General features: G+C 44.6%; 1 protein-coding gene across 9 annotated transcripts in view; it reads left to right on the top strand.

Annotated features, from left to right (window-relative positions):
* Window positions 1–26,441, top strand: part of LOC111868278 (caskin-2) — a 433,019-nt gene that overhangs the window by 311,063 nt on the left and 95,515 nt on the right. Inside the window, exon 1 of one of the 9 annotated variants that reach the window (XM_023858783.2) lies at window positions 9,757–10,883. The exons of 7 other annotated variants lie outside the window; for them this stretch is intronic. In XM_023858783.2, the coding sequence (XP_023714551.1) occupies window positions 10,436–10,883 (448 nt within the window). In that variant the 5' untranslated portion in view covers window positions 9,757–10,435. Of the gene's footprint in view, window positions 1–9,756; window positions 10,884–26,441 lie in introns of those variants that run through there. One more of the 9 variants, XM_023858782.2, reaches the window with a different exon arrangement.

Here is a 26,441-nt window from a genome sequence, read left to right as displayed (position 1 = left end):
TGTGTGTGTGTGTGTGTGTGTGCGTGTGTGTGTACCAGAAGTCTCACGGGCTTGTACTAAGAACTTAACATTTATTATTTTTTCCTCACATATTTCTACAGGTTCCCGTCATCGTCAGGTGGAAACCCAAACTGTTTGTTATATAGTCTGATTGTTTGTTAAGTAAAGTTGACCCTGTGGTTATCTAATTAAGCACTACACCATGAAGCCGCGTGGGGACTGTGTGTATAGACCCTCGTATTGAAGGTGAGTCCAACCCGTAGCCGGTCGCTTTACTGATTGCGCTGTTCCGGTTCCTGTGAAAATACGAATATAATAATATACTTCTCGATCTCCCTGCATAAAAATACAAAATTTCATTATATTGTGGCGTATAGACCCGTTGCTAAATAACTCGCAAAGAAACAGGTTCCCACGGTAACGAATCAACACACAATAACAGAGGAAATGTTGAAACCGATGTTTTCTGTGGTCCGCCATCGCTTGGGAATGGCGGAAGAGCGATCAACGGATACGAGCGCAACAGTGGATACGGCAACAGAGGAACGGTGTTTTCTGTTCAGTCCGCGCATTCAGTGACATGCTATATGTGCGATACATACACTGGACGAAAGGCCAAGCCTATTCATAAGAGAGAAAGCCATCTTCTCGTCAGAGAGGATGTTACATAGAACCATTACTGCAGGGGGTTCAGTTGAAAAACAAAATTACTAATCGTGAGTTTCAACCATAATGTGTATAGCGCAATCAGTATAGCGAATGGCTACGGTCTGGACGACCGAGGGGTCGGAGTTCGAGTCTCGGTACGGTTCAAGACGTTTCACTTCTGCATGTCATCTGGAGCCCACCCAGTCTCCTATCCAGTGGATACCGGGGGTTCTTTCCCCGCAGATAAAACTGCCGGGGAGTGAAACTAACCACCTCCAGCTAGTGCCGAATTCAAGACAACATGGATCTATACACGGGCTCCCCAATACGTCTTCATAGCGTAGAGGTTCTACCTTTTTACCTTAGAATAACCGTGTGGTCTTCAGGTATATGAAACACTTCCTGACTGTATAGTTGTGTTAGGTCAGCGTTCCTGGCTACATATGCAAAGGTTCGGGTTCGATTCCCTGTGCTACCAGATTTTTCTGAGAATTAGTGGGTCTGGAACGGGGTCCACTCACCCTTGTGAGGATAATTGAGGAGCTATTTCAAGGAAATAGCGGCTCCGGTCTAGGAAACCAAGATTAACTGCCGTGGAGATCCGTTGCGCTGACTACGCGACACACTCTATCCGCGTTGGCACTAACTTCGCCGACAAGCGACGGTCGCTCGGTCGGTATAGTTAGCTTGCGGACTAAAATCACTGAGTTTTTATATTTTTTTTATATAGTTCAGTTAAGGAGACAACAGATGGCACATGCTGTCAGATATAGCAGATATAGAGCTCGAAATCTTCGATGCGTGGCACTTATAAGGTTAAATTCTGATATGCAGCTGTTAGCGCCGACCAGTTTTACGTACATCCACGCGCTAATCAGAAATTATAAAGACAGGGCGACATGCCAAGTGGCGTGTGGGTAATGGGTCTTGGCAAAACTTGCAACATCGCCGCTTGTCGCAGTAAATTTGATGGCGACACTCGCATAATTCTTTCGTGGGTACTCGACCAGTACCCAGCGGATGTCATCCGTTGAACCACGCACAGAAATAAAACTTATTAACTTTAAGTCCTCGGGTCTTCATCGCAACTCTCGAAGTACGACAATTAAGTAAGCAGAGTATGAGTTTGTCCATGAACTGTTAAAAAAAGTGGGTGTGCGTGTGTTGGATAACTTGTCTATACGATTCATCAAGGTTCTTTGTCAAATACTCATTAGGATTCAGTTTTTTTTTGTTGCTGAACATGTTCTATTGGCGGTGTTATGTTTGTGAAAAAAAAGTTAAGAAAAAATCAAAAATTTTCTAGGATATTTCAGCAGGATTGTTGGGATTATCCCCCCTGTTGCGTAATTATATGATAATGCATTTTAGATATTCCATCACCAAATCCAAACATCTCCAGGCTAGAGACAGTAGTTTAACTATCACAGAAATTATCCATTAGCAGTACGCCTGAGGATAACCATTAAACAGATTATTTTATTTTATTTTAAACCTGCGTAAATTGCTTTTTGTCTACGATTTTGAAGTACTGCATCTCATGATGTTCTGGAGGAAACTGGAACATCTCGGTTGTGATATCTGCACTCATTTAGTATCGAACCTGGGATAGCTCAGTCGGTGTAGTGACGGAATACGGGGTGATTGATCGGAGTTCGATTCCCGGCAGGTGCAAGAGATATTTCTTTGCGCCACAGCGTCGAAACCAGCTCCGTAGCCCACACTACCTCCTGCCCAATGGGCACCGGGGACTCTTTTCCAGGGGGTAACATGGTCGGGGCTTGAAGCTGGCGACTCATCATCTATTGCCAAGGTCAAAAGGGCGGACTTGTACCTTCACTCCTCCATACGTCCTCATGGCATAGGCAAAAACAAAGTTGTCCTTGTTCTTAATTAGTCAGTCACTGTTCCTTGTAGATTCACGAGGGAGGTATAGCTCCACCATTCTTGACCTAAACACTAGATGGAAGTGATTGGTCAGCCTCACTTCCCAGCCGTTTAACCCCCGATACTCCTTGGCTGGGATGCTGGGTGAGTCCCAGAGCCTGTCTCGGCCCTGAATAGAAGAGAAAAACCTTGCCGGCTCCCCTCATGGCATAGGGCTGAATTAATAAAGCGCAGGGACTTTACATTTACTTCTGTGTGAACTCAGGACTGCAGTATTTGTTCACAGTCTACGTGTTAATGTACCTGGCGCTATCCTGAGCCCACCCTCCCTTCACATCGCCTTTCCCGTGAAGGTGCTGTGCTTTCCCATCCAGCGTACTTCCCCATGTTTCCCTCCAGTCATCTTGCCATTGTGTTCACTGGAATGTCTGTAGCGATAACCACGTGATAAACTTCGCTAGCAACAGCCACTTCCTTCTGGTTGATACAGGCCACAGAGGCTCTGGAGGGGGAATAGGCCTGAAGGAAGGGGAGAATCTTTGAGCGCTCTCCCCACCATGTTCGGGATTTCTTTCCGTAGTTGTAGTATAGCAAATTAAGTCATTTCGCTCTGATATTACTGTAACATTGCATTGTGTGTAGGCGTAGTGAAGAGGAAACACGTCATTTACAAGCGTCTGTAATAGAATAATTGCTTTTCTTGCAGTTTTAACATGTGCGTAGTGAGTCTGTAATGTTGACATCACTCACATGACACAAGGAAATAGCTTCGCCTTAAATTCTTGATTATAGTTTCAGGGTTCAGTTCCCGACGGGGGGGGGAGAAATTGTTCTTGTTTCAAGAGCGTCCATACTGGTTCTGGGGCCCACCTAGCCTCCTATCCAGTGGGCATTGGGACTCTTTCCCCGACGGTAAAGCTGTTGGACCGTAATGTTGATCATTGGCCTCCACCTAGTACCGAGATTAAGAATGCGTGGAGCTATACACCCACTCCCCCATACGCCTTCAGGATGTGGTGAATAGTTAAGTGAAAGACGACTTTTCCTTTAGCTAGTGTCCATTACAAAAACCAATGAACTTAGAATCTGAAGTGGGAGAATGGAAATTTCCTGTTCGCACGTTTAATTTACCTTGATAATCATGTATTACACATATCTGTTGTTGTAAAGTTGGTACACCGCAAAGAAGTGGAATTTTTTCTTCAGTTTATTTATACGCGTAAAGGGCGGTCGGCGCGTAAGGCTGACAACCTCACCGCCACCTGTGAACCGATTGTCCAGAGAAACTGTGGCAGCCTCGACGTCTCACAACCGCATGGGCCTTCACGGCCTGCTACAGGGATAGCTTTACTTTTACTTTTATATTTCAGTATACTTTTAAAGTAAAGATGTTTCTATGTTAGCGCACACCCTAACATGAATTCTGCATTTTGTTACATGAATGTATTGTCACCTGATTTTTTGTGTGACTTTCAAGATTGGTTCTGGATTGGATGATTGGATTTATTGACACTTATATTCACACAACTCGGAACTACAGGCAGTACATCGCTATCGCTGATCTACACACTTTACAGTTCACGGTTACACACGCAATAGGGTTCTCAGTCTTCACGAGTCGTATCCTGGCAACGGATTTATAACAGTCTCACTGTAACTTTAAATCACACATGAAGTTGTCTTGTCGCAGTGTAATTCCTTTCTCGACATTTCTTCTCAGTCACCTTGGACTGCCATCTCCAGAAGTTGACCCAGTTTTTGACAACAGCAGCTCGAACTACCTTCTTTGTCCCTTTATAACCACTCGGCACGGACCACACGGAAGACATCCTTTCTTTTGAGAAGACTTATTTACTGATCCGTTACTTAGCAGTGGACGTTCTGTTGCGCGCGTACGATTCCGTGGGAATGTGTTTACCGAGTCGTTACCTAGCAATGGGACTATACTTCACAGTATTATATTCCATATGTGAACGGAAACATGCGGTTTAAGGAGATAAATATAATTTATTGATACATCGTGTGTATTTTAATCAGTGTTATTAAACCAAAACCAATCTGTTTTCGTTGTTCTGTCGACGACCCTAATACCATGTTTGTTATATGTAACAGAAAGAAAATGAAAATAAATTGATGGATTAGTTCTAACAACGGTAATTTTCTTAATTTTTTTTTCATGTTTGTGGGTTGTTTTATGACACTCTCTTGACTATATAGCGTCTGTTTGTAGGATGACAGACGAATTTAAAGATTTGGAGGGAAGTAGTCGTTGCTTGATCGACGCTACTAACATTTGCTTGGATAGACTAAGGAAAACAACTCACAACCTCAGGATAGTCATCATTCCGTGCCATGGAAAGTCTGTCAGTGCGGCTACTTTTGGATGAATTTGGTGATTGTTGAATGACCAGGATCGTATCCAGTGGCGGTCCGTGTTATTGCCAATTCTGCTACCATGAATTCACTTCTATTTCTCAAATCGAATGCAAATGCGGTTGCTTGATAGGCAAGGCCTCTGATATCACTTGTAGGCGCGGATGCAGAGTAGCCTTGCAGAGTTATGTTGCAGAATAATGACGATAGAGGCTGTTTTATTGGGCCCGTGTGATATTTATGTGACCGTATATCAGAGCGGCCAACTGTTCACATGGAACAAACGCTTGACCCTCCAGCTAAATGAAAAGCAAAAGGGTATTCAGTTTAATTCATTCAGGCGACATTTACATGTAGTAAATCAGGTGCATAGACAACTTTCGGAATAATAAAAAAAAGGCAATGTAATTTTCCACATTTCCGAGTCAACAATGATAGTTTTATTATTACATTTCCCTGAAGGTATAAAATGGACGATGTGTTTGCAAATAATATTGCCCCCTCTCCCCCGAAATTTCATGACTACATATAGTTCATACGCGAAATTATGCCCCCATTTTGTTTTGTGTTGGGTCGAATGTTGATACGAAGATCGAGTCTTTGGTTGTAAGTTTTGAGGTTTTCACGGCGATGACTATGAAGAAAGTCGTCTTCTGGGTTTAGGCGCCGTGTATTCTTCGTTTTGGCCGACGTTTCGGAGGAACGTATCGCCTCCATCTTCAGAGCTGTTGAATGGCTTGGAATGCAGAGAGCAGTAGCTGTAACTACGAAGAATACACGGCGCCTAAACCCAGAGGACGACTTTCTTCAGAACCTTTGGTTGTTTAACGTCGCCGATTTAACTACTGAGGTTTTTTTGCAACTAAAATTTAAAGCCCCTGTACCTAATAATTAAGCACCACGCCATGAAGGCATATTAGGGAATGGAGGTATAGCTCCACCTTTCTTTACCACGATAGTAGACGGATGACGAGTACATAGAGGATATTAGTGGGAAAGCCAGGAGGAAAGAGACCACTGGGAAAACTAAGGCTTAGGTGGGTATGTATAAGGGGTGTGTTTTTTCGGTCCTTGCACCGCGAACTACAGTGGTCTATTGTGCTTAAGGCTTAGGTGTGTGGACAATATTAAAATGGATCTTAGAGAGATAGGATGGGATGGATCGGATTGATCTGGCTGAGGATAGGGACCAGTGGAGGGCTCTTGTGAACACGGTAATGAACCTTCGGGTTCCATAAAATGCTGGAAAATTCTTGAGTAGCTGCAGAATTGGCGGCTCCTCTAGAAGTGAGTGCGTGTCCATGAGCTTCACGCAGTGGCCGCCTTATTCCCGGGGAAAGAGACCGCGGTACCTGTTGGACATGATGCTGGTTGAGCCCCAGAGCCGGCACGGATGGTGTGGCGCTGAAAGAAATGTTACCTCTTCCGGAAATCGAACTCCGGACGTCGCTCTAAAGAGATCGAACTGAAAGAGACTGAAGTAGTGAATTGGACATGTGTAAGAAAGGGGTCGATGCGTAGTTCATGTCATTGCCTCGGCGCCAACAGCGAAAAAGTAAGAGATTGTTACGAATGTTATAAAATTCTCGCTGACATGCAGAATCCCGTCCGAAGGCACTAAGCTATGTACACGCGAGCGGACTGACTGTCCGTTCAACTCTGTGATGAAGCTGTAGTCCCTCTAGCGATCAGTGGGCAGAATGATGGCTCACTATGTCCCTGTGTCCCTGTAAGGTAAGGTCATTGTCGACAAGAAGCGTGGAGAGTGGAAATGTGTATGCTGTTAGTGTATGTTCATGGAAGCTAGTCAGATTTTTTTCCCCCTTGGCACTATAGCCCCAGTGGGCCTAGGCCTACCTCCATGAACTTCTCCGTTCACTTCGGTTTTTCTAGATCTTACACATACGGTAGGACTCCTTGGGCGGGTGATTAGCTCGTCGCAAGGCCTCTACCTGTACACAAACACAGAAAAACACACACACAAACTAAACATCCATGCCCTGAGTGGGATTCGAACCCACGATCCCGATTTCCAAGCGAGCGAAGACAGTACATGCCTCAGACCGCGCGGCTACCGTGACCGGCAGTGTATAAGAATAATATATAAGAATTCAGTCCGTACCTCACAGGAAACAGATCCGAACCCACGATCCCGGCTTCCGAGCGAGCCAAGACAGTGCATGCCTTAGACCGCTCGGCTACCGTGACCGGCACAGCTAGTCAGATTAGTAAGCTACGGACAGATATTTAGTATAGATAATTTTAAATTTGACTGAAAATAAAATTCTGGGAAGGTCGCGGGTTTAAGTCCCGATGAGGTTATTGGATTTTTTTCAGTTGACCTGATCCTTCCGGCCGCACTAGACCCTGGGGTTTACTCAGCCTCTAACAGAAATGAGTACCAGGAATTAATTAAATACTTTTCCTGGGGGTAAAGGGCGGCCGGCGCATAATGCTGACAACCTTACCGCCAACTTTGAGTCGATTTTCTAGATAATGTGGGACCCTCAACATCTCACAACCCTATGGGCCTTCATGTCCTGTTACAGGGATAGCTTTACTTACTTACTTTTACTTTACAAAGAAATGACCGTGTCATTTTCGGTTAATTTTAGAGTATGTCTTCCTACAATGGGGGGCACGCGGTAACGTAGTTGGTTGAGGCACTATGCTACAAACCGGAAGGTCGCGGGTTAGATTCCCAGTGATGTCACTGGATTTTACCATTGACCTAATACTTCCAGCCGCACTATGGCCATGAGGTCGACTCAGCCTCTAACAGAAATGAGTACCAGGAATCTTCCTTGAGGCTAAATTGCAGCAGGCGCGTGAGGCTGTCAACCTCACCGCCATCTATGAGCCGATTTTGTAGAGAAAATGTGGGAGCCTCGACGTCTCACAACCCTATGGGCCTTCACGGCCTGTTACAGGGATAGCTTTACCTTTTATTTACAATTTCGCCACACCTGTGCCTTCTTCTCACAGTGTGCCTGCAGACACACTCGATGGTTGCCATGTTTTCTCACTCACAACCCGCAAGTGAGGACTACAAACGGGGCCTCTACTTCTATTCAGATGTGCGTGGGAACTTAGGAACAGGATGTTACATGGACTGGATTGTCTGTAGTGCCTTTCCATGAGCTAGGCAAAAGTGTTAGAATTTGTGGCAATAAGAACAGTCCTTTGAGTTACTACAAAAGATATATCATGAAACAATATTGGTGAGTGGAGGTGTAGCTCCACAATTCTTGACCTCGACATTAGGTTTATGGGAGGTGTCAGCTTCACGACCAGGCCGCTTTCCCCCCGTGGCTATAGCCCACGGTTCCTGTTGGATAGGAGGCTGGATGGGCCTCAGAGCCGCTCTGGACGACGTGGAGAAGAGAGAAACCTCGCAATGAACGGGAATCGTGCTCCGGCCGCTCCAGCCCCAAGCCCGTCGCTATACCAACTGAGCTATCCCTGATCCTCTCTTGTCCTAATGGAGGTGGTACCTTAGCATTTACCTGCAGGGAGTGACGAAACTCATAACAAATCTCAGTTAGGATATCAATTTTCCCGGTCAGGATCCGAACCTAGTACCTCCTGAATATAAATCAGATGTAGAAGCTTATGGCTGTGGTATATTAATACAACGATTGCCTTTTTGGGCATTATCCATCGTCCTGTTTTGTATTTAAAAGAAACGTTTCGGAGCCTGGAATTTTCTCCTTCCTCAATTTAAAGCCTACTCATTTCGGCCCAGTCGATAGAGGTAATTCATGTCTCAGGAGTACGGAGTAAGTTTCTGCCTCAGTTCCTGTCTCCGTAGTACCGAGTAAGTTTCTGCCACAGTTCCTGTCTCCGGAGTACCTAGTAAGTTCCTGTCTCAGTTCCTGTCTCCGGAGTTCCGAGTAAGTTTCTGCCTCACTTCCTGTCTCCGGAGTACCGAGTAAGTTTCTGCGTCAGTTCCTGTATCCGGAGTACCGAGTAAATTTCCGCCTCAGTTCATGTCCCCGGAGTTCCGAGTAAGTTTCTGCCTCAGTTCCTGTCTCCGGAGTGCCGAGTAAGTTTCTGCCTCAGGACGGAGACAGAGTCCAGTCTCCGAATCGTTGCTTTTAAGAACCGGAGTTAGGGACTAGCTCTATCGATTGGGCCAACTGAGTAGGCATTTATCCGAGGACGCAGACGAAACCCAATATCCAAACTTTGTTTTTAAATAAACACATGACGATGTATCATGTCCAAAAATTCAGTAATTGTACTTGAATATAACAGACTGTAGCATGTTACCGCACTGTTAACCTGTAACGGGATCCGTTAGACCCCGAAGCTAGTTTTGAGTGAATAAGATTGATGCGTACAAGAGGAAACAGGGGCAGTTCAGTCATATGATACTAGACCTGCTCCTTGCTTTCTTTGTAAACTGGCATAAAGAATAAAGTAGAGGGTGTGTCCCAAACGACTCACTCTTCCCGTAACTCATTACTCTATAAAATAATATTGCCTTTCCCAGGTTAGGTTAGAAGAAAATATAGTTAATGATGTAGTGGAGGGGTGACGCCCTCGTGTTTGTCATGACGACCAAGAGCGTTGGTTGGGGGGAGGGGGCGTGGTGAACCCCGTTGGTCACGTGATGCGGGCAAACACTGCAGCACAAAACACCCAACCGAACCATGCCCCCACCGCCCCCTCGTAGTTCCTTCACACCGACAGACTACACACTCTGGCTAAGTTGAAGTTTAGTCGTATTTAGTTAGGCATCATGTTTAGGCGCTCAAAGATAAACGTGGTTCTCTTTCGCGCGTGAACTAGTGTCCCCCCACTCCTAGCTCGTGGTTGGCTAAATGAATTATCACACACGTGGGCCGTTTAAATGTCTTCTTGTTGTGAGCATTGCGCACACACTATATGTTGGCAGCTAACAAGGTCTTATTGCGTGTTGTAATCATTAGTCTGATGAGTGGCGGTGCGCACGGATGTCAGCTGCTTGGGAGCGGAAAGTCTTTGCATTCTTTCGCTTGCATTGCCTCAGTGGACATGAGTCTCCGCCATTTTTTTTTTAAAGTGAATCAGGAAGTTTGAAAATGTTTGCATCGTGGTTGTGGTTCAGTTGATGACTGTTAGACTCAGTTCGAAGATTAAATCATTTGTGCTGTGTTTTATATGTGCGACGACAGATTTTTTAAACTTGCTTCTTGTCACAGATTGTTTTTTTTTCATATCTGCCATATTTAATTGTGCGATGTTGTTGATTTTTATGTGTTTTTAAAGCGCATTGATTCAGTAGAGTAACAGTCGACTTATATATGTGTTAATCGATAAAAGAGAGAACAAACATCGATATAATTGTTGTTCGATATTTTATGTGCTATCAGATTGTGTTTAATGTGAAATATGACAGAAATGGTTCCTACCAGTAATGTTTTTCAAGCACACGTATATTTCATTAACGGAAACAATAGGATTTCTTTATATTGCGGATGAAATAAAACGTTAACGTGTTAGTAACGTAAAATTTGGTTGCGTTCTGTAATCATAATTGTTAATGATACATCCTGCAGTAATGGCCGCGTGTTTCGGGCCACCGCCAATACCCCCAAAGCGGTCATCCGGAGAGGCACGCCGACAGCCGTTAAACAGAAAGAACAGAAGCCTGACTTCAACGTATCGTAGTTTCAGAGACCCGTCTGAAGAAGACGAGATTATTGTGGTCGCTTCGGAAGACTTGGAAGTGGCATCAATTACGAATAGAACTTATTCCAAACAGCATTCTCTTAGTTCGATGACAAACTCTCTAAGTAGGAAAAGCAGTGTTTCAAGTTCGACGGTATCCTTATCTCTGCTGAGTCGAAGTCACTCTGATGGAAACTTGGCAAACTGCGCTCGACGAGGGGCTCATCCATCTTCCGGTTCCGGGAACGTCAGCGCGGCTTCAGGGACATTGAATCGATGTCTTCGGGCCCTAGGGAGCAGCTGGAAAAATCTTTTGCAGTGTGAGTGCAGTGATTCTTCTATAGCAGCAAATAGTACTTTTTTTTTCTGGTCTGGCAGCTTTATATAATTGTTTATGGTGTACCTTATAAGGTAGGATAGTATGGATTGGATTGATCTGGCTCAGGATAGGGGCCAGTGGAGGGCTCTTGTGAAGACGGTAATGAAGGTTCGGGTTCCATCAAATGTTAAACTGTTTCGGAAGCTGCACAATTGGCGGCTTCTCAAGAAGGGCGCATCTCCATGAGTTCGAAGGGGCCCAAACAACTTTTTTTTTAAGTATCTTGGGTTGGGGTGAGACTGAGTCCACTTGGTACGTCGGCCACTAACTGACCTATTGCACCAGCTCCGGATGATAGACGATGATGAATGTGGAGCGGTCGGTGGAATGAAAATGGCAGAGGAAACCGAAGTACTCGGAGAAAACCTGCCAAAATGCCGCTTTGTCCACTACTAATCCCACATGACCTCACCTGGGATCGAACCCGGGCCGCAGCAGTGGAAAGCCGGCGACTAACCGCCTGAGGTATGGCACGGCCTGCCTAAGTAACTCTAATCTCTATATTGTCTGCAACGTTCGTGTTGCCAACCTTAGAAGTTTAATGGTAAAACAGAATTGAATCTCAGTTTGTTTTTGTAAAAATTTGAAGTCACGTGAGTTTTCCGTAAGTACATTTTTTTGTTTCAGACAATTTAACTCGGTTAGTATAGTGACTGGGCTACGGACTGGGTAACCAAAGAATTGTGATTCGATTCCTGATAGGGGCAAGGGACATTGTCTTCTCCACAGCATCCAGACCGGCTTTGGGTCCCTATCGAATGGGTACCATTGCGATATTTCCCCTGGGGAGTAAAGCTGTAAACATCCTCTCTCCGTAGTAAGGTTTGTACACCCCTGTACCAGGCCGTGTGGCAGATAGGTCCCTGGATATTTGTCTGGAGTTTGGTGGCAAACAGAACCTCTTCTTCAACCATATCCAGGCCCAAGTGTTTGTGTAATTTGTGAGCTGTCCCGTGTGGTGATAAGCAGATGCACCTTCATGCTGATGTCTTCTGAACTAAGATAAGGTGTTGTAGTCTCCTGTGCGGTTAGTGATGTTTCGGCGGAACACATTACCTCCATTTTCAGGGTTCAGTAGCGCAATTTCAGAAGTCTCAATTCCCTCAGCATCCAATAGCAGATAATAATAGTGTCACGTGTTTGAGTGACTGTTTTGGACTGGATTTATTGACCATTTTAACACACGACTCGTGATTACACTCTCCACACTTTACAGATAACTATAGTAAAGGCTAAGAACTTCACAGTCTGCAACTGTCGTTCCCTAGTAACGGCTTCTAACAGTGGAGATTCTGCAGCTTCTGTGCTAATTGCACCGACTAAGTCTTGTGTTCACGGACTACGTTACAAGTCTCTTAACTGCAGGGCTTCAGCTGACTAACTCCTAGGCTGGCGGCCATTTCACACCAACTTCGCGGCTGACTTTCAACTGCCAGCTGAGTCAGAGTCAGAGTCAGAATCACTTTACGAGTGGCAGTTTACCGCCAATCGGTATTGTCTTGGCGACAAGCCCCTTGAGACTCTGACCAGAATTTTTCTCAATTGAACCCTTGCGGTAGTAGTCCTTATGTAACGTACTCTGTGACGAGAGGATGGGTATGTCGTTTACAATTGCTGCGGTCCTCGCCAGCGCAGTCTTTCTCAAATCCGAGTCCCGCTGGATTCATGACCATATTTTTCTGCCTCAGATTCGAGACTCCCCCAACCTGGAGAGGCAGGTCCTCGTATTTATATCCCCCCAGAAACAGAGTTCCCTTTTCGTCGCCTCTTACGACTCACAGGACTACGGTGGAGGTATTTCAACCCGCCTCCACACGGGAAGACAACTGCTCAAAGTCAGAGTTGATTTTTTATGTATACAAAATGTGATTTTTGATTCGAAATATGTGCAGTTAAGTAACAGAATGAACTTATATAACGCTTATTTATTATTAGCCTTACTTATATGTTTACTTTTTAGCCTACTTTGCTTATTTTGCAAAGTAGCTCCTTGCGGTCTGTATAATTTTTTTTTTCTTAATTCGCTTAGTGGTGGGGGGGTGGAGTCCAGCTGGGTCCACTCGGCACGGCGGCCACTGATTGGCCTATTGTACCCTGCCCCGGGTGATTAGGATGATTCAGAATTTGGTGGAATGAAGATTGACAGGGGGAACCGAAGTCCTCTGAGAAAATCCGCTCCAGCGCCAATTTGTCCACCACAAATCCCACTTGACCATACCCGGAATCGAACCCGGGCCGCCGCGGTTGGAAGCCAGTGGCTAACAGCTTGAGCTATGGCACGGCCTTGCTGTCTGTGTATCTTTCTGTGTCTGTCCATCCGACTGGACTGTTCCCCCCCCCTTGGTGTTACGAGGTGTAAGAGATCACGTTGTTTGTCAATGTGTCCGTCAACACAGCAATTCGGGTAAAAGTAACAACAAAGCTTATTGACAGTAATGTTGATGACGACATATTTCGACCCCTGTTGGGTCATCATCAGGTATATCTCTTTGTATTTAGATGGTGAATTTTTGATCAATATGATCCATATTTTTCATCAACTTTGACCATGTGTATTCATAATGTGTATGTATTAACAGTCTTCAAGTGCATACAATCCCATCTACCACTTCTACACTACATGTTTCGGCAGNGTCGTTCTTCTTATGTTTCTAATGTTGTGTGTGTATTGTGTCTTATGGTGTGTTCTACTCTTGTGGCTGCGTGTGTTGTATCGCTAAAATACAACATAGTTTGACCATGTGATTATTGCTTAGTAGTGATCCTCTGGTGTGTCCACTCATCTGCTTTTAACCTTATCGGAGCAAAATGAAATGAAATTCAAGTTAGCTGAAAATTAATTTAAAATTAATTGAGATTAAAAGAAATTCAGTACTTCACCCAGTGTATGGGTTCGTTTTAAATACTCAAATTATATATATATATATATATATAATTCCGGATGATCGTGAACGCCTATTTAACCCCTAAGTTTTGTTAGCAGGCTTATGAGATCACCTTGCTGTCTGTATGTCCTCTCAAATTTCTTTTTTTTTTTATATGGGACCCATGTCTGTCAGAGGAAATTAGGCTATTAGTTTTCCCCAGAAATTCTTGTCTTATCATATCTAGGATTTTTATTAGTGATTCCATTAAAATGTTCCTAGTGTGGCCAGGTTACATGGCCGATTTAAATTTTGAAGCATTGATCCAAATCAGTTCGTTGCTAGGAACGGCTCCCTCAAGGCCGCGCCATTGCTCAAGAGGTTAGTCGATGGCTTCCCACCACGACGGCCCGAGTTCGATCCAGGAGTCTGATCAAGTGGGTTTTGTGGTGGACAAAGTGGCGCTGGGGTAGGTTTTCTCCGAGTACTTCGCTTTCCCCTGCCAATCTTCATTCCACCAAATTCGCCATCATCATAATCACCCGGGGCAGGCTACAATAGGCCAATCAGTGGCCGCCGTGCCGAGTGGACACAGTTGGACTCCATCCCCCACTAAGCGAATTAAAAAAAAAAGGGCTCCCTCCTCAGTTTATGATACAGATATTGATATCGAAAAGACAGAGTTTCTTCTTCATGATGACATGCTGGGAGGGACGGAATGGATTAGTTTGACTTCTTTCCAGGTACCCATAAAGAGTGCATTCATTGTATTTCTCCCACACTCTCCGCCTACTTCCTTGGCATTCAACAAATATATGAATCTTTTGAAGGTCGTCCAGCTCAATGGAATGGTGTAATAATGAAAGTGGGCTTCAAGGAGAACGTTTATATTAGTTGCAGCCATTTCTTCAGAGAATTTCGCGTTCCGAGATCAGAGCAATGCTGAAGACCTCGTGTGTACCCCATCCGGCGTCTGTAACACCTTTTGATTTTATCGTAGTGGCTCTGTACAACGTACTGAGAGATAGAAACATTAAAGGCAAAGAAACACAACGCTATGGAGGCGTGTGGGGGAGTGGGTGTATAGCTCCACCCATTTTTAATATCTCCACGTAAAGTTGTTCATGTGCTTAACTAATTAAGCACTACACCATGAAGACGTGTGGGGGGGGGAGTGGATATATAGACCCACGTTTTCTTGACCTTGGCACTAGTTGAAGTTGAGTGGTCAGCTTCATGCCTCGGTCGCTTTACTCCCGGGGAAAAAGCCACCGGTACCCATTGGATAGACTGGGTGAGACCCAGAGCCGGTCTGGATGCTAGCGAAATTAATTATTTTATTATTTGATGGCGCTAATTTAAGTACTTAGGTTTTTTACCACATAAAAGTAAAGTTGTGCCTCTGTATAATTTATTAAACACTGCACCATGATTGGATTGGATTGGTCATGTTTTACGCAGAAACTGCCTTCTAAAAGAAGCTATCGAAGGAAAGATAGATGGGCGGATAGAAGTGACACGAAGACGAGGAAGAAGACGTAAGAAGATGCTGGATGACCTTGGGGACAGAAGAGGATATTCTCATTTGAAGGAGAAAGCTCTAGATCGCATTAAGTGGAGGAATTGTTTTGAAAGAGACTGTGGACCTGTCGTCTTGACAGATTACTGATGATGATGATGATGCACCATGAAGACACTTTGGATAATGGAGGTATAGCTGAATCATTCTCAGCGTTGGTACTAGATGGAGGTGAGTGGCCAGCCTCACGTCCCGGCAGCTTTATCCCTTGGGAAATGAAACCCAATTCCCCGTTGTATAGGAGGCTGACTGGGCCCAAAGGCCGGTATGAAAACTGCGAAAAAAAAGAAATTAATTTCCTCTGCCGAGAATCTAACCACTGTCCCTTCCGTAGCACGTCGTTTTACCGACTGAGCTGTCCTCGCTCCTATATATTTTTTTTTAAATTCGCTTAGTGAGGGGTGGAGTCCAGCTGGCTCCACTAGGCACGGCGGCCACTGATTGACCTATTGTAAGCCTGCCCCGGGTGATTATGATGATGGAGAATTTGGTGGAATGAAGATTGGCAGGGGAAGCCGAAGTACTTGGATAAAACCTTCCCCCGCGCCACTTTGTCCACCACAAATCCCACTTGACCGTACCTAGAATCGAACCCAGGCCGCCGCGGTGGGAAGCCAGCGACTAACCGCTTGAGCTATGGCGCGGCCCTCCTACATGTCGCTGAGATAATTGTAAAACATTCTGTATGTCGATTAAGTCGTATCTGATATGCATACCCTCGTACCCTGAATATAGAGGAGGCATGTTCCTCCGAAACATCATAAACTTTACTACCCTACACGGTGTCAAACCCTGAAGGTATCATTCGAATGAAATATACCATCCTCTGGAATATAACACCGTGTAGTCAGCTGAAAGTCTGTGTTTGGAAGTAACTTTGCTTCTATCTTCAGGGTCGAAGAGTAAGCCAGACAAGCAGGCGGAAAGCAAAGGTCCGAAACGTCGGTTGACTGAGCTGCGTTTTGTCCCAGACACGTTGCGAGGGCTNGTTCCAAAGGTTTTTTTCTTTCAAAATGTTGTAAACCCTTGTGAGGGTGGTGTCTGGTCCCTTGTAAGAGATACCTCGTTTACCTCAAGGATGGTTTCTACCCCCCCCTCCCTCAAGGGCACAGATGTTTTCGGTGTTTCTGCACTCCTCTGTGGGACACGTAGAGGCGACGCGATGTGTCAGTGCCTTAGCCAGTGGTCGTAAAAATCGTCTATAAGCCTCGTAAAAGAAAGTTCTTCACTGTGCTTAACTCCTTAGATCTACGCCACGTAGGCGTATGGGGGACTGGAGGTATAGATCCATATTTTTTTTTTTGAGCTCGGCACAAGTTGGAGGTGAGTGGTGGCGATGTCAGGTGTTCCGAAAAAACGAACGAGTAGGCTTCTTTGACGAAGATAAGTCCTTATTTCGTACATAGACCTTCTAGCCTGGCTGAAGAATCCAGTGAATTTCCTTTGTAAGGCTGGGGCCACACGAGCGCACAAAATGCGTCCGTTGTAGAAATAAACAAGAGAGGCGAATGCTACGCTTTCTTCTGGCTCCATTGCAGACAATAACTACGTATCGCATTCTGCAACTGTGTGGCGTCTTCAGCAACTTCCGTCATAAAGTACGTTGCAACGGATCTACTTCCGGCGCTCGTGAGGCCCCAGCCTAAGACCGGACAAGTGCCAGGATGGCGCCACGTTATTGTTTCTTGTTACGTTCATCCTCAGTTGATGTACATAAAACCTGAGCCGGTGGCAGCTTCATTAAAGAAAGTTGTCCATGTCCTTAATTGTAATAAGGATCTTCATAACTTGTACCCTTCTCCAAGTTTCGTTAGAATGATCAAGTCGAGGTGAATGAGATGGACAGGGCATGAAGCACGAATGAGAGAGAAGAGGAATGTATATAGGATATTGTTGGAAAAGCCAGAAGGAAAGAGACAACTTGGAAGACCAAGACGTAAGTGGGCAAACAATATTAAAATGGTTTTTAGAGAGATAGGATGGGATGGTATGGATTGGATTCGCCCGGCTCGGGATAGGGACCAGTTGAGGGCTCTTGTGAACACTTTAATGAACCATCGGGTTTCGTAAAATGCTCTGAAATTGTTGAGTAGGTGCACAACTAGCGGCTAGTCAAAAAGGCCTCAGCTCCATGAGTGAGTGAGTGATGTCCTTAATTGAGTCGGTATACCGATGGGTTGCGGGCTTGACGGCCGGGGTTTGATTCCTACAGGGTCAAGATTTTTGTTTTCTCCAAAGCGTCCAGACTGCCTTTAGTGCCTACCCAGTGTCCTGTTCAATTGGTATCGGGAGTTAAGCCGCCGGAGCGTGAAGCTAACCATTCATACGTCTTAATGGCGTGACGTTTAATTAATATCACTTTACATTTACGTGTCTTTAAGGACCACGTCATGATGACGTATTGTAGAGGTATGGTTTCATGCATTCTTGACGTCGGCACTAGATGGAGGTGAGTGGTAACCTTTACGATCCTGCCGCTTTGCCCCTGGTACACATTCGATAGGAGGATGTGCGGGCTACAGAGGCGGTCTAAACACTGCGGAGAAGAGAACATGTCCAGAATCGAACCCAGACTCCTCCGTTGCTAGCCCTTAGCCTTATCGTAATATCGGCTGATACGTCTCGGTTTTTTCTTGAATAAATCTTATGTACGTATTGATATGATTATCAATATGGGACCACGATTTGGATAACCCTGCCTCTGTGGGTGACCAGGGCAGAGAGTCGAATCACTTGTCATAGGCGCATGCGCATAGCTACAGAGGGAGAGACGTCGGGTGGAGATTCTGAGAAGCATTTCAAGATGGTGCAGTCTGGGATCTGGCATGTCTTTCACATTTTTTGGCCATTTTATGCCATAATTGGGGCGTGTCAGCGGTGACTCTGATTTCTATAACCGATGGAGTGAAAGTTTTTAATGGGAAGTTAAAGTAATGGCTACGAATCGCTTTAGCTACTGGGCCTGTTCGTATCTGATACAATCCAACCTTTTGTATCTTGTGTCTCGTAGGTCATTTTGCCGGTTTATATATACAGTGGACCCTCGAAATAACGCGGGTTGTGGGGATAGCTTCGGTATCAACGTTATGTGTGACCTTGACATTTATCTACTTTGGAAAGCCTGATATAACCAGTGACTAACTAACTAACTAACTCCATGGAGCTGAGTGCTTCTTGAAAAGCCACCGGTCGCTCAGCTACTCAAAAATTTTCCAACATTTTATGGGGATATTCATTGACATATTCACAAAAGCTCTTCATTGTTCCCTCTTCTGAGCCAGATCAATCCAGTCCATACTACTCCATCCCATTTCTCGAAGGTAAATTTTAATATTCTACCACCTGCGTCTTGGTCTTCCCAGTGGTCTCTTTCTTCCTGACTTTCCCACCAATATCCTTATATGCGTTCTTCTCCCCTATTCATGCTACATGCCCTGTCCATCTCATCCTCCTTGACTTGATCATTCTAATTATACTTGGAGAAGAGTACAAGTTATGAAGCTCCTCATTATGCAGTTTTCTCCAACCTCCCATCACTTCATCTCTCTTCGGTCCAAATATTCTCCTCAACACCCTGTTCTCAAACACCCTCAGTCCAGTGACTAGAGCACGTAAATTTCAGACTTGCGTTTCGCCAGTGTTATTGGCGTAGGCCACCTGAAATAGTTTGTCGCAACTGCTGTCTGCTTTGTTTCAGAACGCATTGCTTAATTAATCAGATGCGACAAATGGAGGTATTAAGTCCCTTGCTCTAGTCATGTCGTCATTTCATTAACCTTTCTAGCACTTTGCCCAAGTATGCTTAAAGAAACCGGAAACTTACTTATTCATAAGGGACTGTGGACTTCCCCTCTGTTCTCACACTACAGCAAGGAATGTTGCAATACAGTCCTATAATATTTCCACGTGTATGAGTGACTGTAGACGGGGTTTTGATTGGTAATTGGATTTATTGGTATTTGGATTTATTGAACAATTACTGATCGTAACTACAAGTAACTATAACACTATCGCTAATTCACACACACTACAGTTCACTACAGCATGAACCAAGTCTTATCAATCTAATGTATCGTCACCGTCGTTGCCTTTTAACGGCTTCCAACTCCGTAGCTTCGTCAGCATTCATATTCATTTGCTGACAAATGTCTCACAACTAACTCCATGACTGGCGGCCATCACACACCAACCTCTACTGTTCTCAAAACTGAACTGTTAACTAATTCACTCACCAATCAACCAACCCACTTCACTCCACCGCACTCCTTATGTAGCCTCGGCACGGACCGCATAGAAAACACCTCTCCCAACACTTCTCTGTTGCGTGCCGTGTCAAGCGGGCTGTTGCCTAGCAACGAGCAACAGATCTACAATATAACCAATGACGTAGAAGTTTCAATCGGATTGGAGTACATGATGAACGCAGTGGAGGCGCGTTAGGTCGAGGTTCCACTTTATAGGTTGTTTATTTAACGCCGCTGACAATAGTTGGGACCATGTGACGTCGAATGCTAGGCTGAATATTCGAGAGGGAATCGGAAATTGTTTAGAAGGGAACAGTCGTGGCCTAATTTAAATTACTATCCCAGCGTCGACGTCCTGTCACTATAGCTTATTTTTCAAAAAGTGTGTTTTTATAATTGTGTACATTTTAATATTATACTAATTGCTAATTGAAGATGTTATTTTCGAAACGTACCTCATCCGACCCATTGTCAAGTCCCACCAGTGGGACTTGGTTTGACAAATACATCCGAGAAACACGTGAGAAATGTTTGCGTGTAGAACGAAAGGCATAATGGAGAGATCGCGTATATTTGTCGAACGGATTTATATTAAATTAAGTATTTGGAGGTCTACATTAAAATTTGTTCAACTCTGTTCATTTTTTTCCCCCCTTTGGCACTACAGCCCCAGTGGGCCTAGGCCTACCTCCATGAACTTCTCCGTTCACTTCGGTTTTTCTAGATCTTACACATTCGGTAGGACTCCTTGGGCGGGTGATCAGCTCGTCGCAAGGTTTCCAAGCGAGCGAAGACAGTACATGCCACTCTGTTCATTTACTAATAGTATATTTTTTTTTAGTCTTTAACGATTGATGTGGCAGTTAAATTAAAAAAAAATTCTAACGTTGCCTCTGTGGTCTAATGGTCAGAGTTCTAGGCTACAGATCCAGAGTTCCCGGGTTCGATTCCCGGCGCTACCAGATTTTCTGAGAAATAGTGGGTCTGGAACGGGGTCCAAGCAGCCTCGTGAGTGTAACTGAGGAGCTGTTTCAAGGAAATAGCGGCTCCGGTCTAGAAAGCCGAGATTAACGACCGTGGGGATACGTTGCGCTGACCACGCGACACCCTCTATCCGCTAAAGTTGGCACTACGCCGACGAGCGACGGTCGCTCGGTCGGTATAGTTCCCTTGCGGACTACAGGCAACGGAGTGTGTTTTTGTTTGTTTTTTTTTCCGACTGAATATTTCTTTTACATAAGCTCATTCGCTTTTGTTATTCCTGTGATGGGATAAGTTTCATGTACATCGAGATATCTCGGTCATTAGTTGTTCTTTTATTAACCAATGTTGCTTTGCCTTGCGAACTGGTACCTCTCGTGTCAAAAGACGAGAATAACCGTTCATGACTGTATCGCGTGAGAATTGTAACGTGCTGGGGGGGTTCCACCTGGGTCAATAGCTACTTATTCTAATGCTTTACAAGAGACTCCCATGTCGGGTGCATGTCTGTCCTTTTTTCTCTCGCACACACTTTGCCTCCGCAGCTTCTAATGAAAATCCGAATATGAAATTCTTGTAATTCGGCAACAAGTAAACATGCAATTGTCGAATTCCTGTAAATCCTCGGTGGAGAAAAAATTGTAAATCGGCAACAACAACTTAAACGTGGATTTTGTTGTTGTTGTAAATTTGCTACCAAAGTGTAGGTTTTCAGTTCTGTTTAAATCCTCGCCAACAATTTTAATTTGAAATTGATGTAAATTCATGTAAATCTGCAACAAATTTTAAACGAGGAAATTTATGTAAATCGAAAACAAACGTTTTAAACGTTGAATTGTTATAAATCCGCAAAGAACAGTGCCGAATTCGTGTAAATCGGAAACAAAAATTTAAGTTAATTTTTTTATAATACAGCAACAGGGAACCACGGAAAGTTACACAGTGAGGAGCTTCATGTTTTATACTTTGAGCTAATTTCGAGGCGATACCAAGATTGAGGATACCAGCAGGAAATGTAGCACGCCTAGGAGTGTAGAACGAATGGAAAATAATATCGTAAATCACGGGGAAGTAGACCACTTTTGAGACCTAGAATTAGAGGGAATATAATAGACGTATTAATATTGTAGCGTTTAGAGCCGTTACTATGCGACGACCGCGATATAGGCGAATATACCAGAGACGTTTCTAGGCAACGGCTCGATAAACACGTTCCCTCAGTATCGAATCGACGCGCAACAATAGAGGTACTGTTGGAACATGGGTGTTTCTGTGCGGTTCGTGCCGAGGAGTTATCTCGAAGACAGTTGCAGCGACCATGTCAGTTCTGTATGGGAGTCTGTGGAGAGAGGACTTGAGCCGGCGGCAGAGGAGTAGCCATTTTTGTAGCCGTTACGAGGAAAGTATAGTAACAGGCTGAGAATTCCGTTTTCTATCTTCCTGTCTTCTGTTTCTTTCCTCTTCCGTTCATCCCTTTCGCTTTTCATTTTTCATTTATCCTTCCTGTATTTTTTTACGAGCCTGAGATATCTTCAGTCGGTATAGTGACTGACAACGGGCTTGACGTCCAAGGGTTCAAAGTTTGAGACCTGGTGGGGACATTTTTCTCCTTTCCATGTCATTCAGACCGGTTTGTGGGCCCACCCAGTCACATGTCAAATGGGAACCGGTGAGCTCTTCCGACGATGGTAAAGTGGACGGGGCGTGAAGCTGACCACTCCCTTCCAACTAGTACTGAGGTCAAGAATACGTGGATCTATACATGTACTCCCCAATACGTCTTCATGGCATAGTACTTAATCAGTTAAGCACAAGGACAACTTTACCTGTTTTGCTATTTGTCTTTGTTTTTTATTCCACTTTGCAGAATATTTATTTAATTACGTGCACTTTTTTTAATAACTGTTCAAGGTAAGGGCCTAACTTTTATTTTGCTGTGGGCATCCAAAAGTTGCGGTATCACTCAAGGGTCCATAGCAGAGGAGCGAATGTCATAACATCACTCGCCTCTCGCCAGCATAAGGGCCGTTGAAGTATGTCTTTGACATTAATGAAGTCGTGCTTGAAAGCCATAAAACAAACAAATGTGACGGCACACGTTCGTAATTCAGGAAGCCTCGACAACTTCCAAAGATTCCCACAGATGTCGATAATGTTGCAAGCTGAATGTGCGATGTTGTTTGCAGCCTTCATGTGACGCCACGCGATAAAATTACAGCTCTGTCGACGGACTTCTTCCCGGCTCTTGGATCGGTAGCTTGTTTTTTCATGGCCTACAGGCTGTTCTTAATTTTCCTTTTCTTTGCTTGGTTGCACCATCTGCATCGTCTTAGCTTCTGCTGATGATTTCACCCTAACAGCGTCCCTGTGTTTCATTAGGAACCACGCCATTAAGGCATATGAGGCTAGAGACATACAGGGTGTCCCAGGAGGACACCTGCTCAAACTTGCGCCTCGCTCACGGATTTTTCTGCCATAAAAACAGAGGCGATACGTTCCTCCGAAACGTCTGTTCACACAAGATCTACTCGGAGCCACATCCCAGAAGACGCATTCTTCATATATGATTTGTTAATTCCTACTCTGTATTATAATACTTAATTGCTTGCGAGATGGGAGTGTCTAAAAGTTTTTTTGTTAAAATAGTTGCAACAGGAATTTCCGGGAATAACTAATCCCTTCTTTGCGGTCTGCGTCATAAAATTGGGGGGGGGGGGATTCGCAGGTACGCAGACAGCAAGGGAATCCCATAAGCCTACTTTTATTGTTTTTTTTCCCATAATAAGGAAAATATGCTAATAGTAATGTAAAAAGGTAAAGCTATCCCTGTAACCGGCCGTCGAGGCTCCCACGTTTTCTAGATAATCGCCTCACAGATGGCAGTGAGGTCAGTCTTACGCGCCGGCCGCCTTTACCCCACAGGAAGATTTCTGGTATTCATTTCTGTTAGAGACTGAGTCAACCCCAGGGCCATAGTGCTGCTAAAAGGATTAGGTCAATTAAAAAAAAATCCACATCATCGGGATTCGAACCCGCGACCTTCCGGCTTGTATCATAGTGTCTCAACCAACTACACTACCTCTTCCAAGATGTCGATGAACTTCTGTCAGTCAACACGGTGTCTCATCCTAGAAGATACATTTGGACAGCTGTAAATTAATTTTATTGGTTTGTAGAAGTGAGAAAGTTTGCACCCCCTAGCAGTTTTATATGTTTATTTCTATTACAGATCGTAACAAAACGTTCCAAAAAGGTTTTATCGAACTACTTATTTGAGTATTGTTTACAGACGTTAGTTATGAGCTAGAGGGAAAGTGATTTGGGTGCATTCAACCCTCAGCATAATGGAGTCGGTGCCCTTAGAATATATCTCTTTGAAACTCTTGGAAAAAAAAAAAAATGAATTAATGGCGTTTGTCCGGATCTGAAAGTGTTCATGTTTATATAACTTGTGTTACAGAATCTGGCTATAACCAACGGCTGTGCAGGCATTTTGCTTCTGCAAATGTGCAGGCAGGCAGGCAAGCAGGCAGACTGTCTTCAAACAAACATCCTGTTATGCCATTACATCATTTCTCTGTTATTTCTTTTGCTTAACGTCGCTTGGGAGTGGAAGGAGTCGGCTGATCTTCCTCCAACAGCTGTCAAAATCTTTTTGAGTTCCGTTTATGTTCTTTTTCTCTCTTCCACTTTAACTGCATTGAAAAGAGTTGTTGCTGTTTCTTCCACTTCAGTAACTTTCTGATAGTAAAATTAACGTTTCCGGCGTAGGTTTTTTTATTGTGATCATCAGTTGTAAGATTGAAATCACCACCTCTGCCCCCTCCCCCTCTATCTCTGATGATGTGTTTATAATGGACCAAAGACTAGCGGTTCTTATGGGCTGATCACAGTGCAGTGATCAGGAGAGGAAATGCCCCGAATAGCCTCCGTGCTGTAAGATCTAAGACAGGAATTATATTCGACGCAAGCGTCATAGGGCCGTGCCGTAGCTCAGGCGGTTAGTCGCCGGCTTACCCCCACCGCGGCCGGGAGTCGAGCTCCCACCCCTCGGTGGTAATGAGCATAGGAGAGATGAGAATTGTATACAAAATTTTAGCCGGAAAATCTGTATGGAAGGGATCACTTGAAAATCGTACACGTAGAAACAAAACAAACCCCGTCGTCTGTAGTCCGCAAGCGAACTATACCGACCGAGCGACCGCCGCTTGTCGGCGAAGTTAGTGCTAACTTCAGCGGATAGAGGGTGTCGCGTGGTCAGCGGAACGAATCCCCACGGCCGTTAATTTCGGTTTTCTAGACCGGAGCCGCTATTTCCTTGAAATATCTCCTCAGTTATCCTCACGAGGCTGAGTGGACCCGGTTCCAGACCCACTACTTCTCAGAAAATCTTGTAGCGCCGGGAATCTAACCCGGGACCTCTGGATCTGTAGCTACGAACTCTGACCACTACACCACACGTTGATAGAATGATAAAATTAAAACATGACTTGAAGGAACATGACGTGATGGCATGGGCGGGTTTCATACAGCTTAGGATGTGGTCAAGTGATGGGCTGTTGCAAAGACGTCATAGCAACTTCGGGTTTCTTGAAAGGCGGGAAATATTATGACTACCGGAAGAAGGTCCTTGATGGTTCGGGATCTTTGATAAGATTAATACAGTAAAGTCATTTGAAAGCGTAGGCTTTTAATATTAAAATGGATTTTAAGGAAAAAGTGCGTAGGTTTGGCGATTGGTTTCATCTGCCTCACAACAGTGGCAAGTGGTGGATTCATAATTCCCCAAGCGTTTATGACAGTGACTTATTTATTATACAAATATATCGTACATTGCTTGTATTCTGGGTATATTTAACATAGCATTTCGGAAGTTTGGTCCATTTCCGTCATCTGATGTAAGGCGGGACCCATTGGAAGAAGACAGTGTCCATCACTGGATATTGGAGATTACTCTGACCCTGATGAAGAAGTATTTTAAATGCACTCAACACAATGGATAATGTCCAACAATACCGTGGCATGTAGACACGTTGCTAGGCAGCGGTCCGCGCGCAAGAATGGAAGTACAGTTGGAAGCGGTGTTTTCTATAAGGTCAGCTCCGAAGCTGTATATCAGGTACCCGACTGAGTTCAGTTCAGTTAGTGCAATGCAGTGGAGCCAGTGAGTGGAGTGGAGCGAGTTGGTTGATGAGTTTGTTAGAGGACTGCTGCCGTAAAGTCCTTGTGAGCTGTTGTTGTTAGAAGCTGGTAGCTAAGGCACAGTAAGGGGGACGTCCGCCGTTGGAAGCCGTTACCAGACAACGACTGGTGAAAACACAGCATACTGAGAAGGCGTAGTGCATGGCGTAGTGAACTGCAGAGTGTGTGAAATAGCAATAGCGCTGTAGTTACCATCTGTAATTGTTCAGTAAATGCACTTACCAATCGAAACCTCATACACGTAACAGCATTAAAAGGTAAACCTATCCCCGTAACAAGCCGTGAATGCCCATAGGTTTGTGAGACCTCGAGGCTTCCACATCTTGTGGACATTCGGCTCACAGATGGCGGCAAGGTTGTCAGCCTTACGCGTCGGCCATCCTCACTTTATTCCCCAGGAAGATTCCTGGTACTCATTTCTTTTAGTGGCTGAGTAGACCCCAGGGCCATACTGCTGCTGGAAGAATTAGGTAAATTAAAAAAAATCGGGAATCGAACCCGCGACTTTCCTGCTTGTTTCATAGTGCCACCGCGTGGAGGTGCGTCATATCTTGAGCAGGCAGCCTCGGGGAAGAGAACCAACGAGATTTTGGTTCCCACCGGATGTTGGAAATATAATCCAGTAAAAA

The sequence above is a fragment of the Cryptotermes secundus genome, unplaced genomic scaffold (assembly GCF_002891405.2).
Source record: "Cryptotermes secundus unplaced genomic scaffold, Csec_1.0 scaffold1003, whole genome shotgun sequence".
Classification (NCBI taxonomy): Eukaryota; Metazoa; Arthropoda; class Insecta; order Blattodea; family Kalotermitidae; genus Cryptotermes; species Cryptotermes secundus.
The sequence above is the reverse complement of the archived record's forward strand: the minus strand, read 5'-3'. Positions and strand labels throughout refer to the sequence as shown.